The sequence below is a fragment of the Urocitellus parryii genome, unplaced genomic scaffold (assembly GCF_045843805.1).
Source record: "Urocitellus parryii isolate mUroPar1 unplaced genomic scaffold, mUroPar1.hap1 Scaffold_92, whole genome shotgun sequence".
Classification (NCBI taxonomy): Eukaryota; Metazoa; Chordata; class Mammalia; order Rodentia; family Sciuridae; genus Urocitellus; species Urocitellus parryii.
In genome coordinates, this window is record NW_027554230.1 from 647,633 (window position 1) to 663,887 (window position 16,255).

Here is a 16,255-nt window from a genome sequence, read left to right on the forward strand (position 1 = left end):
TATCTACTTCATCATCCACAATCCTCCTTGAGTTCTTGAACTCCTAAATAGGTTCCTTGACAATGCAGCAAGCTCAGTCAGTGGTTGGCCCTTTGAAAGGACATTGTATCTCTTCTTAATATTCTGAATCAGTGCATCATATAAATGCATTCTGAATAATGCATGTCTCCTACTTTAATTATTTGTTTAATTATCTTCAGTTTGTTTCAAAGCCTGCAGCAACTGCTATTGCTTGGATGATTAGAAAATTGCTTCCAGTTGCAGAAATCTATTTCCTGTTGTTTCTTCTGGCAGTGACTGCAGACCGGCCTCCCCCAGTCATTCGACAAGGTCCTGTGAATCAGACCGTAGCTGTGGATGGTACTTTAGTCCTCAGCTGTGTGGCCACAGGCAGTCCAGTGCCCACAATTCTGTGGAGAAAGGATGGAATCCTTGTTTCAACTCAAGATTCCCGAATCAAACAGCTGGAGACAGGAGTGTTGCAGATCTGATATGCAAAGGTAACTTCCAATGACACACTGGACTTCCTGTTTTGTTCCACTTTGTTCTTGTCTCCAGAAACTTGTGTTGAGACCTCTTAGCATGATTGAAATATTGAGTGAAAGTATGAATGTATTTTTTATTTGATGCTTGATTTTTTGCAGGCATTTTACTATATGCACTTGAGATGATTTGACTCATAATTTAGCCCATGAAAAGCAATTTTTTGTTTTATGGAGGAGGATAAAAAATAACTTAACCTGTTGAGGAAAGTAGATGGGAATTTGTGGGGGAAAAATACCTTCTAAATAGTGGTATGATGCAGTCATTTCATAATGCATTTTCTAAGTTATATTCCAGTAATATTTTATGTGCAGTGTACTTACCGTTCTTCTATTTTGAGTATTTGGTTCAAAATTTTGCAGTTCCAAAGCACTGTACATGCAAAGAAACCTATAAAGCAATGTACACACTGACTAAGCATTTCAAATCAGAATGTTAAATGATTGAAAGCCCACAGGTTTGGGGGAAACATTTAGGAATTTACCTTCCTGGGTGTCATATCTCATATCAGATTTTTCAGGACTGTATTATTTGTTTTGATTTTCTTTTTCTTTTTTAGGTCAAGACAAGCTCCTTAAAAAAGCATATGAAAGAGTTAGTTTTGACAGCAGTAAACATAAATTGAAATAGCTTTATTACCTATTGTGGGTGGCTTCTTTGGAATTTTGAATCAGCATCACAGTTAATTTCTGTATGCCTCAGAAGTTAATATGTTGTGCTTTTGTGTTACAACTGTTGTGACTTTGTTATTGCAATTGCCAGAGCAAGATGACAAGGGTTTTGTTTTATCAAATGTTACTTGAAAATAGAATTATTACAATAAGCAGAAGTATAGAGGTTTATTGAGTTGCTAATGATTTTGAAATTGAATGTGTGGTCTGTGTTTGTTTTTTGGCATTCCATCTTCAGAAGGGCGAGAGAGTGTTTATTCAGGCAGGAATTTGGCTTCATACTTCATAGACTGCCTTAAGTTTTCATTTAAAAAATTAGGGAAAATAAGAATGATTACTTTTTAAAAAATTATAAGAAAATATTTCATGCTTATTCTTTTTCTACAACATCTGTTTGTCTCAAATATCCATATAAGTGTTACAGTGATAAAATATGCAATAAGCCTTATTTTGTGACTTATTAATCATAGAGATATAATTTAGCCATAAAGATTAGCCCTTTGATTTTGAAGAATTATATACCTTAGCAATTATTTATTGTCCCTGGTATTGATAATAATGTCAATTGTAAATTTTTAGTTAATGTAATTAATACTATATTCTATTATACAATGAGAATAATCATATAATTTTTTTTCCTGTCCTCCTGTAATGTTTTAGATTCAATAAAAATATGTTCGATTAAGGGAATGTTCCTACTTAGTGAATTTTAATGCAGTTATCCATATTCATGGACCATATACAAACCTGTAATTGCTTTTCCAGCCCAGTAAGCTCTTGATTGTTGCAAATATTTATCTTCTGTCTGCCTCTGCAGCTGGGTGACACTGGTCGGTACACCTGAATCGCATCGACCCCCAGTGGTGAGGCCACTTGGAGTGCTTACATTGAAGTCCAAGGTAAATTATTGTTTTTGCCTTAAAAAGAGGCTGAAAATAAAGTTAGTTGTTTACTTTATGGTAAGTTGGTGAAGTAAACATCCTGTTCCTGAGTAGATGTGTGGATAAGTCATCTACATTTATATGCTTATCTGAACATGGATAAACAGCTTCCTTTTATCTCTTTCCCACTTGTTAGAATTTGGAGTTCCAGTTCAACCTCGGAGACCTACTGACCCAAATTTAATCCCTAGTGCCCCTTCAAAACCTGAAGTCACAGATGTCAGCAGAAACACAGTCACTTTATCATGGCAACCAAATTTGAATTCAGGAGCAACTCCAACATCTTATATTATAGAAGCCTTCAGGTAGAGTGAAAAGGACGTTTTTTGGTTGTTCTTTTGTTTAAAAAAAATTATGCATTTAATATGCGTGTTCTAACTTCTGTATCTGTCTTTAGCCATGCATCTGGTAGCAGCTGGCAGACCGTAGCAGAGAATGTGAAAACAGAAACATTTGCCATTAAAGGACTCAAACCTAGTGCAATTTACCTTTTCCTTGTGAGGGCAGCTAACGCTTATGGAATTAGTGATCCAAGCCAAATATCAGACCCGGTGAAAACACAAGGTAAATATTGATTTACTTAACCTGGTGACACCTACTTATCCTTAGAGTTATAATTGTACAGGCACATCATTTGTACTAAATGCTAGGATTGTACATTTACAGTCTGTTCAAATTGCTTAACTAATTTTTTAAATACACAGACACAGTGTCCACAAACTTTATTATTTTCTGTTTTAGGAATAGGAAGGTAAGGTTGATAACAGAGAGAACTGTTTCTCATAAAAATACAAATTCTTAAGGCAAAAATATTACATGAATGTTTGTGTATTATATTCAATTTGTTGATTTTTAAATATAGATATATGTGGATATAATATCCTAATCATAAGGCAATTGTATTTAACATTGAATATACTATTTATGTTTAAATTCAGTACTCATCACCTTCTGGGTGAGTTTTCAGGATTTCTATCTTAATCAAGTCATACTTTTTCAAAATCACACAAATGTAGGAGATATTTGGGAACTTGTTCTTAATTCCTATGTCCAATCACCCTCCTACAAAGCATGGAAAATATTTAGGTCTTTATATTTGTTTGACTGGTCTTTCATTGTTGATTATATCAGCCAAAATATTTGAGACTCTTCAATGTAAAATACCTATAGATTGATCAAAGGTAGGTTGAAGAAATAGATAAAAATTTTAAAAAGGACATGTTTAAAGCTGTTTCTAAGCCATTTAAAACTCAAAATTTGGTTCACTTGGACTGTTTTGGATATGGCTTTTAAATTCTCTGAAGAGAAATTATTTTATCTCTCAGTAGACAAATTATTTTTTTTAAAGAGAGAGGGAGAGAGAGAGAGAGAGAATTTTTTATATTTATTTTTTAGTTATTGGCGGTCACAACATCTTTGTTTTGTATGCAGTGCTGAGGATCGAACCCGGGCCGCACGCATGCCAGGCGAGTGCGCTACCGCTTGAGCCACATCCCCAGCCCGACAAATTATTATTACCTTTTACTCTCTTGCTCATTTTTATTATTTTAGTGCTCTGATAGAGACTCTTATATTACATTGAAATTAAAAAAAAAGAATCATTTGAATTAACCTTTACCTTTCTTATAACCTATATCATTGCAATTAAATGTACTTGTTCTTATATTAGCATGGAAAGATAATTCTTAGAGGTGCTAATTGGAAATACAAAATTCTTTTTCCAACATAGAGGGGAATCAACATTTCTCTTGTAAGTTAACATTTCCAAAGGAAAAATCACAAATTAGTTCTGATGAAAGAAACAAATTATGTGCAAGGTGACTAAAAGACCAGAACAACTTTTCTCCTGGTTCAGAAGGGGTCTGCACATTTTGTCTTTTCTAATGTGTGTATTAACAATCTTTATGGAAGGGATTCTGCCTCAGAATTCAAGAGAAAGCAAGCTGAGCTAAAGAACATGCCCACGTCTGTCTGTCTCTGGCTGTGTGAATTCAACACACCCAGATGCCTATATTTGCTGTTATGAGTCACCTCATCAGGAGCTTTAATACACTTGGAGCCCGCCCTGAGGCAGTTTGAGGTTTTCAATGTTGGATACGCATTTGTAAAGAATGCAGAAACTATGGCAGCTGTAAAATGAATTTAAACTTTTGTCCCCAGTACAGGTGTCTCTATCTAGTGGACTCTAACCAAAAGTCATACTACTACTTCATCTGATTCTATCTTGCATTCATGTGAACGGTTTTATAATCTATATTGTCATTTGTAAGGGTAGTTAATATCTTATCTGAATATTAATTTTTTTTAAAAAAGAAAGTTTTAATCAACTTCCCTTTGTTTATGCATAGCGGGAGGAACAATCTAAGGGAAATGAATCTATGTCAACCAGAAACTGATATATGGGGAAACAGGCACACATTTGGAAGTCAAAGACATTTTCATCTCAGCTCTTCAGTCTTGTAGCTCTGTGACATTGAGGAAGATAGGCAATCCTTCTGCATTTTGGTCTTTTTGCCTTTGGAATGGAACTAAATAAGTGCATTCTTCGGGACTGGACCCAGACTGAATTAATCTCTATCAGAACAAATTAATCAACAAATAAGCATGCAGGATAAATTAAATCAATATATGAGCATAGATTCAATTTTTTTAAAAAAATGCCATAATTACTTTTGTTTCTTTCAGTGTCCAGATTAAAAATAAAGTTCATAAAATTTGCAGCTATCATAAAACCAAGAAAGAGAGCTAGTCAGCCAAGTGAGAGAATCAGAATCAAATATATCTTGACAGACTGGAATGAAGAGCCAGCACTAACATGATTGAAATTAACAGAGCAAATTAAAGAGTCAGGTACTTGAACTGAGGTTGAAAAAATTAGCTTTAAAAGGATAGTCTGAGAACTCTAGGCTTACAGGAATAGAAGTGTGTGCATGTTGGTGCTCTGGGAGGTGGACAGACTTGGTGTTTGGAGTCAACTCAAACACCTATCTGTAACCCCTGAGTGATATAGCTGCCAAAAGAGCCAATGTTGTCTTTGCTGGAATAGCACAATTGTTTCTGGATCAAGGCGTCGTCTCTTTCACTGCGAACTGGTCAAATCACAAATGGAGTGATGGGTTTGCTGTGAGCACTGCATTTTCAGATGGACTTTTAAGAGAACACAGTGCATGGAAAGCCGAAGATCACTTCACAGAGGAAATGCAATGCTCTTGGCATGATTAGCCCCAAAAGAAAGAAGTGTTAGAGGAAACATGACATCCTTTCCTTAATATTTTAGGAGACTGGACGATAACATGCTTTTTTCTGACTCCAGGACACAAGAAGCAACCAATGAGTGAAAATAATAGAGGCGTATTTTATTACTTAGTTCTTAATCTGCTTTTGAGACACTGTACAACCCAACTGAGGATTATGATCATAGTAGAAATCTTGGAAAGGACCTAAAAAAGAAAAAAAAATTCTATTGGAGGTGACAGAATGCATATGCTGTAAGGGAAAGGAAATCATGCAGAAAGTTCAGGGAAGATTTGTTGGCAATTGATTTCCAAGGGAACAGGCATGGTGTCTATAACCACTTGAGAAATATGGTTGCACCAGAGTCTTCCCCAAGTGGAGACACCAATGAATGAGCTGTAACCAAAAGTTAAACATGCATACATACAGAGAACAGGTTTGTAGTATAGGAGTCAGGTAGACGGACCTGTGTCACATTGAAGTTAGCTCCTTGTCACCAAGCGCAAGATTGGACTCTGCAAGGAGGAGGAGCTAAGAAACTGGCAGCCAGGGATGGAATTGGGTGGATAGTGGTCATTGTTGGGATGGGGTGGCCGTCACCTCTATTGCTATTATTCTACCTCCACATGTCGTGTCCTTGAAACATTCTTGAGCCCTATTATTTAAAGGAAATGTACACTTACACAGAATGAAAGATGGTGTATAGAGTATTGATAAGAAGATGACAGTTACTATAAATAGTGGGTGAATTCTGAACAATGCATAGAGGGATTCCAGTACCTGTGAAGCTGTAGGATAGAGCAATATTAAGATTTCCTGCCAGTCCAATTCTGAGTGTGGGGAAAAGCCTTTCTGAATTATAAAACATTTCTTTCAGGAGGAGAACAAGAAAAATAAAAGGATCAATTCATAAGCATTTCCAAATTACATTTCTAGGCATCACTTTCTATTTTTCTTTCTAATATGAAATTTTCTAAAATAACACATAAAAGACTGCCATTGCAAAATGGCTAATGCTCTTTATTAAGCATTCTTCACTGTGATACAATAACTAACGTAAACCATCATCAATTAAGATGATGTTAATAAGTGCTCTTTGCTCATGGATCTAATTTATTTTATTGGCCTCAGTAGTGCCTTCTGCATCCCATATTGCTGCCACTTCCTTATCCACCCTGCCTGCCTGGGAAGAGACCAGGGCTCTCTTATGAAATGTAGCTGTTGGGCTTCTTTCTGGGCTTGCTTTTGCTGCCCATGTTTCTCTGCTCTTCCTTGCCCAACTCTCTGCTAACAGGTCTGGTTGTTGTCTTCCTTGCTTAGTTGGGATCCTTCTGTTTTTTTTTTTTTTTTTTTTTTTTTTTTTTTTTTTTTAAAGTTGGGATCCTTCTGGAAGGTTATACCAGACTCGGAGAGGACTGCCTAGCCTCACTCTCAGCGTGAACATGATCATGACATGGTGGGAGCAGCCCTTACACTTTACTATTTGCCATTGTCTTTTTGTTTCTTGCCCTTGGGCTCTCTGCAGGCCCTCTACTTGTTCCCTTCCCCTCCTCTTTCTCTGTAGGTCCCTAGTCTTCTGAACCTAATGAAAAGGCTAAGTTGTTCTTATTTTGTTCTGTAGCACAGGTTGGCTTCCTAGGCCCAGTGAGTCTTCTTTTCTAAGAGTGGCTCTGATTGAAAGGACTGGTTCAAGCTGCTTTGCTTCAGTTCGTTAGCATGATGCGGAGCCTGACAGGGTCTTCTTGAATCCTTACAGATGTTCCACCGACAAGTCAGGGGGTGGACCACAAGCAGGTCCAGAGAGAACTGGGAAACGTCGTCCTGCACCTCCACAATCCCACCATCCTTTCTTCCTCATCAATTGAAGTGCACTGGACAGTGAGTTGTTCTTGTAATATTTTATCTCAGTCTTAATAAGCAGGTGGCTTGTCTGAGATCATTATATATATATAAAATATATATAAATATATATATAAGATATAATTTAATTACCTGTTGATCACTTCTATGCCATGACAGCTTTCTCATGTAACACATGACTGTCATTTACTATGGTAGCCATGGACGGACTTTTATCAATAAAAGCTTCTTATTTGTGTATATTTCTTTTTGTTTATATAATGAAATAATGAACTCTACCCCTCTCAGAGGACAAAACTCCAAAATATTAACTATGAATTTGCAACTTATGGAAGGCCCATTATCAAAGGATTTTTTTTTAATCTTAGAAATATTTCCAAGTAGTATTAAGTAGGCTTTTAAGATCAGGAAGTAGTAAAACACATACCCTTGACCTTCACGTGTCTCTAGATGATATATCTCAGAACTGCTATGACACTTCATATTTATTCATAAGGCACAGAAATTAATATCATCCTACAAAAGATAAAAGATTTTTTAAGTATTAACTTAGGTGAACTAGAAATACTCAGGGTGAAACCTGATAGGAAAAAAAAATGTGTTTTGTTGCACTTCATTTTTTATTATTTTGCAATAAGCAATAAAAAGCTATGAGTGATTGCATTTTTATTTTTGTCATTTTAATAGGTGGACCAACAATCTCAGTATACTTAAGGATATAAAATTCTCTATCGGCCATCTGGAGCCAACCATGGTGAATCGGAGTGGTTAGTTTTTGAAGTGAGAACTCCAACCAAAAATAGTGTGGTTATCCCTGATCTCAGAAAGGGAGTCAACTATGAAATTAAGGCTCGCCCTTTTTTTAATGAATTTCAAGGAGCAGATAGCGAAATCAAGTTTGCCAAAACCTTAGAAGAAGGCAAGTATATGGAGTGTGTGATATCTGTGCACTGCAGTAGATTTGTTGGGCTTTTATTAACTTGGAGTTGTTAAAATGTTAAGAGTGTCTTTCTTTAATGTTTAACTGTCTTTTTTTAAAATGGATTCTTTTTAGCTATACATGATAGTAGAATCCATTGTTTAACTGTCTTGATATTAAACATACTTTGTTAAGAAATTTTGTTTAAATAGAACAACTATTTTTGGTTAAATAGAAAAACCAAAATGCTGTAAGCGTTGACTTGCTTTATTAGTGGCCTATACATAAAAAAAGTGAAAATGTGAACCTTGTGTTACTTAATGACATAGACAGGGTCTGTTGAATTACTCAGAACTCCAGTCCACATTCAAAGATGGACTCACTCTCAATTTGCTTGCCTTTCCACCACCCATTTATTGAATGTTACTTTGATTAATGATTTATAAAGAAGGTGAGTAACACCTGGGTTTTCCAGGACTTTCCAGAATAATCATTCTGTCCTTTTTCATCCCCTATCTGGAAATCCCTCAGTTCTAGGCAAACCAGTATGACTGGTTACCATAAAACTAGAAATTAAAAAGTATTGTTTATGTAAATAGTTTTGTGTCACAACTACACTCCATAAAAACATTAATAATGTCTCCTAATATGTCCTTGCCACTTCTTGGATTAGTGATAGGATGTGGTTAATATCCTGATTAGCATTCACTTTTTATATTTTCCATGATTTGGGGAAACAGGAAATTAGGGTTACAAAGAAGTACAAATAGAAGTCCTTTCATGTTTCATGGAGATAATATATATAACTTTGATTATGGAAATTCACAATAACATCAGGTTGGTAAGGTTGAGGAAAAAAAGTAATTTTGGACTATTAACATTTAAGTGGGTTACATCTTTGAATCATGCAGATATTGAATTTAAAATCCATATACTCCTTTTTAATTTTAAATATTAATTTTAATCAGTTCACTATTGATATTTACTTATATTAATTAATAAGTATTAATTATCTGCTTTTCAGTGTTCTGTAGCACACTTTAATATATCTGCTTTTTGAAACAATTTAATAGCACCAAGTGCCCCACCCCAAAGTGTAACTGTATCAAAGAATGATGGAAATGGAACAGCAATTCTTGTCAGCTGGCAGCCACCTCCAGAAGACACTCAAAATGGAATGGTTCAAGAATATAAGGTAATACACATATGCTAATTTACTGATGGACACCCTCTTCTACTCACAAAGCTAAATAAATTGTTTATAGATATTTGGCGCCATCTGCTGGTAAAACTACCAACATGTACAATTATTCATAGACCTAGTCTTGGAATAATTTCTTTGCTAGAAAAGTTACTTAAAAAAAAATGCTAGAGAGAGTCCAAATTGTTACAAAACTTACACATCCATCTAATTCTACAAAATCAATAAATTTAAATGGTAATAATATTTTCCTCTCTGAAAAATGCTTTAACATATTTTTCAGAATTGGATTGCACTATGGAATTGGCTATATAGAGAGTCACTTTCTACCAGATTTTTTCTAACTTTTTAATTTAATTTAACTCATTTACATCTTTGAGATTTTAGAAACTTCGAACAAAGTTGGAAAAATAATTTTGGTGTGTGTGGAAATCATATGTTTATATATCTCTTGTTTTTGTTTCAAAACAAAATATCATGTCTCAGGAAATAGTCCTTTATAAATTTCCGTATGTTTATATAAACTTTTAAAACATGTGTGTATTATCGGTTGATTTAATCCAGTGGTTCTGAATAATTATTTTTCCCTATGAAATAAAGCAGCTCTATTCAATAAATATGGACAATCTTAACATGGATTCATTTTAGGCAAATATTTTCAAGCATGCCAAGATGCATCAAAAACTGAGATGGAGACATGAGATTTAGCTGAAAGATTGTGTTTGAACTTATTAATGAATCTGTATTATAGGATGATCCTAATGTGCTGTCAGAATGGATAAATATAAATAGAAAATATATGTGTACATTTTTATGTGTACTTTTTTGACAGTTACATACTAGAAGAATTTTAACTATAAAAGATGTACTTCTCTGCCGAGTGATCTGTATTTCTCTGATGTCTGAGTCATTTTTTAGTTGACTAGCTAAATAATGATACTTAGAATATTAATTTCTATATGTAAATATTCCAGATCATTGTTTAGGATGTGAAACTGATTTTATGAAGGTGATATGAAGTTATTGATTCATAACTGAGGTTAGAGTAGACACACCTTGATATGTGTCCATTGACAGGACATAGGATATCTACCTTCACTAGTATAGGTCAGGGATTTTCAAGTATAGGCCAACAGCAGAATCACTGGTAGAACCATTTTCCCAGTACAGGTGACTTGCCACCACTCTTGGAGATTCCAATGCAGTTGATCTGACAGGTCCCTTACATGTGTATCCTGATAAATCTCTCATACGTTCTTTTGAGTAGCAAATTTATTTGTTTGATAACTAAAAACCAATCTAAGCTTAATTTTGGGTATGATATTTTATTTTAAAATTATTTTTAAATCAAATTTAAAAAACAACATTTTGTGAAATTTAAGTATATCAATAGGGCTGCTTTAAAATATATTTAAAATATGACTACAAATGCACTGTGGATGTTTTGAGATATTTTGAATAAGGCTTTTTCTAGAGTAACTGAGTTACTAGAAGGTAAAAATATCCATACTTTTAAGTGCTTTCTCACAAGTTTCAAGGTTATTTCAATACTGGTGAGTGACAGGATGCTATGTTTCAGTCTGGAAAAATAGACTGTTACAGAAGATTTTTAAGGATTTAAAATGAGGTGATGTCTCAGCTGTCACACAAAATTGTATAATGTAGGCATTTTCCCCTAAGAGTCAAAACTCATTTCTTTCCTCAAGAAATGTGAAAGGGTGGATTTCACTTAACTTCATGGTCAATTTAAAATAATAAAATGCCTTTCAGAATCTGATTGACTGGTACAAAATCAGTTTGTGGCTTCAGTTCAGCTGTGTAATGTAATTGGGGGGAAAAAGATTCACAAAGGAGTCTTTATTTCCAAATGGTCAGATCCTGATATAGTGTCTGACCATTCGGTGGCATTACACGTTGAAACTATATGAAAATAATATTAAATTTCAAAGAACAAAATTAAAGGTTATTGACCAAGTAGTAGAGGATGCTGGTGTTTTTAGATTAATTTAAAATCCCATTTCCTATTCCAGTGTGGACAGTAGTCCACTTGAAGCTAATCCTGTATTTAGCTCGAGGATATCATAAGGAATATAGAGTGTTCTTCACTCCTGCACGGATTATTCTCTTATGGAAACTGAATCCAAATACAATTTCCTATCACAAATATCACTATCAAAGTCAATGAGGCATACGATAACTTTCTCATTATAGAATGTCTTTCTTGCACTTCGAGTATGTACTCTTATTCTTTATGATCTTATGGATATTGTGAAAGACTAGTTAATATTCTCCTTTAACTATAATACCAGATTGCTAATTCATCTCATTGATATTAGTTCAGCGTACCAAAAGCTGAATAAAAGCCTAGGATGGTTTTTTTCCTCCTGGAGTGCAGTTTTATTTTTAATAATCTTATTTATACATACTTCTTTGTATTATGCAGAAACTACTCTCCTTTTAAATCAACCACTTCATGAGTTTGATACGAAATGTGAAGTGACAGTACCAGGTGATTCTATCCCAGAGAACTGTTGAAGTGTCAGACAGAGTTCCCTCCTCACCTTTGATGCCTGGTCATTGGGCACCACATCTATCACACAAATGTCGAATAATTTTACACACATTGTTATTCTTTACCTGGATATGTATAACTTTTTGCAGAGTCCTGTATTTCCTGACAAATAACCTCATGCTATTAAAATTTTTTTAAAATAAAAAGAATAAAAACCTAATGATATGCGATATGATGTGGATTGAGAGGAATGTTTATCTTCAAGCAAAAGTTTGTAGACTCACCTTATACAATCCTTTAAGATATTTAAGAAAGTGTAACTATTACAATTCTCCAATAGTGCAGCTATTACCAATACTGGGCTTGACTGGAAGAGTCTTCTCAGAGCTCCATCTTGGAGAAGAATGACTTTTTTGAAACCTTGTGTTGGTGGTTCATGCGGCATCTCAACTGGGTCAAGGTCTAAAGTCCGTCTTCACCCTCTGTGGATCTTTGCATTATCTTGGAAATTTTACCAGCTTGATTTTCATTATGTTCTTCTTCCAGGTTTGGTGTCTGGGCAATGAAACCCGATACCATATAAACAAGACAGTAGATGGTTCTACCTTTTCTGTGGTTATTCCCTCCCTGGTTCCCGGGATCCGGTACAGTGTGGAAGTGGCAGCCAGCACTGGGACCTGGGGTGAAAAGTGAGCCTCAAGTCATCCAGTTAGGTGAGTGTCCAAGCAGTCCAGTTTCACAGTCTGTCACTGTACTACTTGTCCTGCTTTGCTGTTTTTACATGTGTCTGAGCCACTGTTGGAAGTTAATAGAATTCAGAAGTGAGGCTTATAACTACAGTGGTGTTAGCTTCACTTAAAATACACTCACATACAGTGTTATGCCTTGGTTACCAACAAGGCCACTTTCCAACAAAGACATTGGTAAGCAATTTTGTCCTTGTGTGAACATCACGGAGTGTAGTTACACAAACTAAAATATATGTGATGTCATTAGCCAGTATCATCTTATACAACAGTCAATAGAAATCATTCCTCGTTGATATAAACGTTATGTGAGGCATGACTGTAGATATCTTATAACTAAACTAACATTATCCAAATATACATTTTAGATGATAGTTCAAATAAAAGTTAGGTAATATTCAGTATCATCCTAACTGGGGCCCTGTGGAAATTTTTTTCATCTATTTAACTAATACTACTAATCAAGTCCAAGGACACTGCAGTGAATAAAGAAAAAGATAAGTTGAGATGTCAGAGCACTGGAATGTTTCTATGCTAATCACTCAAATTTAAATACAATTTGTGTTTCAAAAATTATACATAAATTTAAAAAAAAAACCAGCAAACCTGACCTGGGTTTCATTACTAGAGATCACTATAGGCAAACTATTATGAACATACTACATGAATTAGTAAGTGATTGCTATTTACATGTAAACAAGCAACAACTGAAATGGCAATAAAACAATATTGCAACTAAGAAGTGGGGAGAAAAAGGTCAGATTTTAAGAGTTAACATTTAAATTAGGAAAGAGGCCAAGAAGTATACAGTCTGGTTTGTGTCTGTATATTGCAAATCAGAAGTTAAGCATCAGTAATATTTTATGTCAGATGCAAATTATGAAAAAGGATCATTTGTAGCAATCTTTATGCTTCACAAATGAGTACATACTATTTTGGCATATTAAAGAAGTATGAATGACATCCTGGAATTATTTCATAATAAAAGTAAAAGAAACATTTGACTTTGATTAACTCTGTTGCAATACCTAAAGAACTTCATATTTATTTTGAAAATATTGTTAATGTTCCACTGTTAAGACAATGCTAGCTGCTGCAATGCATAAACTTGCAAAGTTTATATGACATAACACAGTAAAGTCTACTACAATTCCAGTTGTCTAGTAGGTCTCTGTTTCACCTAGTGTTTGTGGGTTGTAAGCTGAAGAGCCCTAATTTCTTAATGTGGGCTTCCAAGGTTGTCCCTGCACCAACAGAATGCAAGAAAGGAAATATATATTCTATGGGAAGCTTGAAATGGTGCAGGCTAGAAAGGTGCACATGACTCATGCTTGATGTGATTGTAAGAAGGTGAACGAGGACTAAATGAAAGCAGCGGCCAGGAGCTGCCTCCCAGCAGTCAATTATGAGAGGCCCATTCAAGCCTTCAGTGGGGGCTTGCTGACTGTCACAATCTGGGCCAGAATTTTATATTAATTTTTTGGACTCTTTTTTTCCATGTTACACATTTTTAAATGATTATTTATAAACTTCTAGACAAAAATAGCTTCCTGGTTTATTCCAAGCAATACAGGAAACTAGGAAAAATCGTTTGATGCATCTGTTGCAATGTTATATAACATGGGGGAGGGGAGTTTATATTGAAAAATTATAGCTGATATTTGAATATTTGTCCACTTTTTTCAAATGTCAGCATTAGGTTATTAAAACTGAAATTAAAAGGTATGTCTTGAATGACCCTAACCATTGTGGATACTGTTTACCTGTTTTTAGAACATACGATGTTTAGTCCTAGTTTTGGAAAGATGAATTGGAAAAAGAACCATATGTAAATTTTATTTATTGAAGATTTAAATCATGGGATTTAAGGGTCAAGTTGATTTCCTTGAAATTATAAGTGGGTTCCAGTTTTTCAGATCTTAATATAGCCTCAGCTGCAGGGAGACAAAGCCTGAGGTAGAGAGGGGCTGCTTTAATTCATTAGTCACACTGCACTTTATTCTGTTAGGTCCATCTGCTTGCTCGCACGGAACCTCTCTGGGCTGTTTCCATAAAATCTGAAGCTACCCAAGATAAACTTGCGCAAATAGGCATAAAGTCTATAAACCTAGCAGATACAAAGGATGTATTAGGAATAAAAAGAATAGGTCTGGTTGGTGAACTTTTAGAGGATGAAGTGCTTTTAGGATAACCAGAGATAAAAGGGTCTGGAACATGAAATAAAACTTTCAGTCAACAAACAGTTGAAGGCAGGTGACTGCTTGTGAAAATAAGGTTTTCAGTCTTGATCCTCCATAGCATGAAATCTGGAATCAAGAAAAACAAAAAAAGGAAATATCCTCCCCCCACAACATATATACACACAACAGAAGGAATTCAGCATTTCACAGAGAAAGGCTGTTTCCGTAGCTATTGAATGCTGCTGATTTTTTTATGCCAATTATCATATTAAGATGCAATATCATTTAATAAGAAAACCTGTAGGATTTTTTTTCTTCAAGAACTGTTATCCCTATTGAATGAGTTATACTAATTATTTTTATGGAAAATATATTTTTGGACTGGAAAGATTTCTATTTCAAAGCAGACTGTATTATATTAGCAGATTGTATTTCTCTTGAATTTGGTCTGGAGATCTGTGAAGCAGCTATAAACCCACCTGACAGGGCTCCAAGGGATTTGGTTGTAGATGTTTACATGGAGCCCGTGGGATACTCTTTTGTCCTGACAGAGAGCATAATGCCTAAGTATCCAACCCTGTGACTGGGTGTCCTTCTCACAGCAGACTGTTCAACCAGCAGATGCCCTTCTGGCTTTTTTGACCTGCTAAGATAGCTCCTCTCTGGGAGAGCCCCAGCTGGGAGGAGAGCTCCTGCCAGGTGTGTTAATCAGATTCAACTCAGAGGGGTGAAGCAACAGAACACATGAAATAGCAGGAGTGGGTTACTCACAGATCCACAAGAGCAGAGGTGCTGAAAAGAGCCAGTCAGAAGGCCCAGGGGCCACTGAGCGGCCGGGGGGGGGATGGCTGCAGGTGGGGAGACAGAGAGAGAGGACCTGTGGGCTGAGGGTTTTATTGGTGCTCAGGGTGTTTGTTGTTCAAGGAGGTTTCCTACAGGGAGTTCTAATTGTTCTTAGAGAAAGCTGGAAGGATTCCATGGGGTCGTGCTGTGACTAAGAGTTGTCAGTTCTGCGGATGATGAGTCCAGGAGGTGGTATCTCTGTGGCCCATGGGGAGGTGGTCACCAGGAGGCAGTTATATAAGGGGGATATCTGCCCTGACCATACTGAGGAATTGGGAGTTAGCAGAGAGCTGGCAACTCTGTCTGGGTAACTAAACCCTTCTTTTAGTATTTAATCTTAGATTCAAAATGAATGCAGAAGCAACATAAAATTTTAAAAGTGTGGTACATGAATCTTTTCCAAGTTAAATGATTTAATAATTGTGAGGAAGCCCCAATCTTAATGAAATGCACAAGCCCCTTCTTATGTCATCAGATGTTGCAGGGGAAGAACATTAAGACTACAGATACCACTGGGAATTCTCCCCACTGGGCAACCTCAGGACCAGCATCACAAGGTGTCTACAAAGTGACATACAGCTTTGACGGAAGAGCGACAGTCTTGC

At 35.6% G+C, this 16,255-nt stretch overlaps 1 protein-coding gene across 1 annotated transcript in view; it reads left to right on the forward strand.

The window, feature by feature from the left end:
* The window catches only part of LOC144253098 (roundabout homolog 1-like), a 161,364-nt gene that overhangs the window by 91,504 nt on the left and 53,605 nt on the right, over positions 1–16,255 (forward strand). The window contains 9 exon segments of the mRNA XM_077795008.1: positions 295–500; positions 2,032–2,113; positions 2,292–2,460; positions 2,553–2,719; positions 7,146–7,267; positions 7,937–8,168; positions 9,242–9,363; positions 12,428–12,558; positions 12,560–12,594. Of these exon segments, the coding sequence (XP_077651134.1) occupies positions 295–500; positions 2,032–2,113; positions 2,292–2,460; positions 2,553–2,719; positions 7,146–7,267; positions 7,937–8,168; positions 9,242–9,363; positions 12,428–12,558; positions 12,560–12,594 (1,266 nt within the window).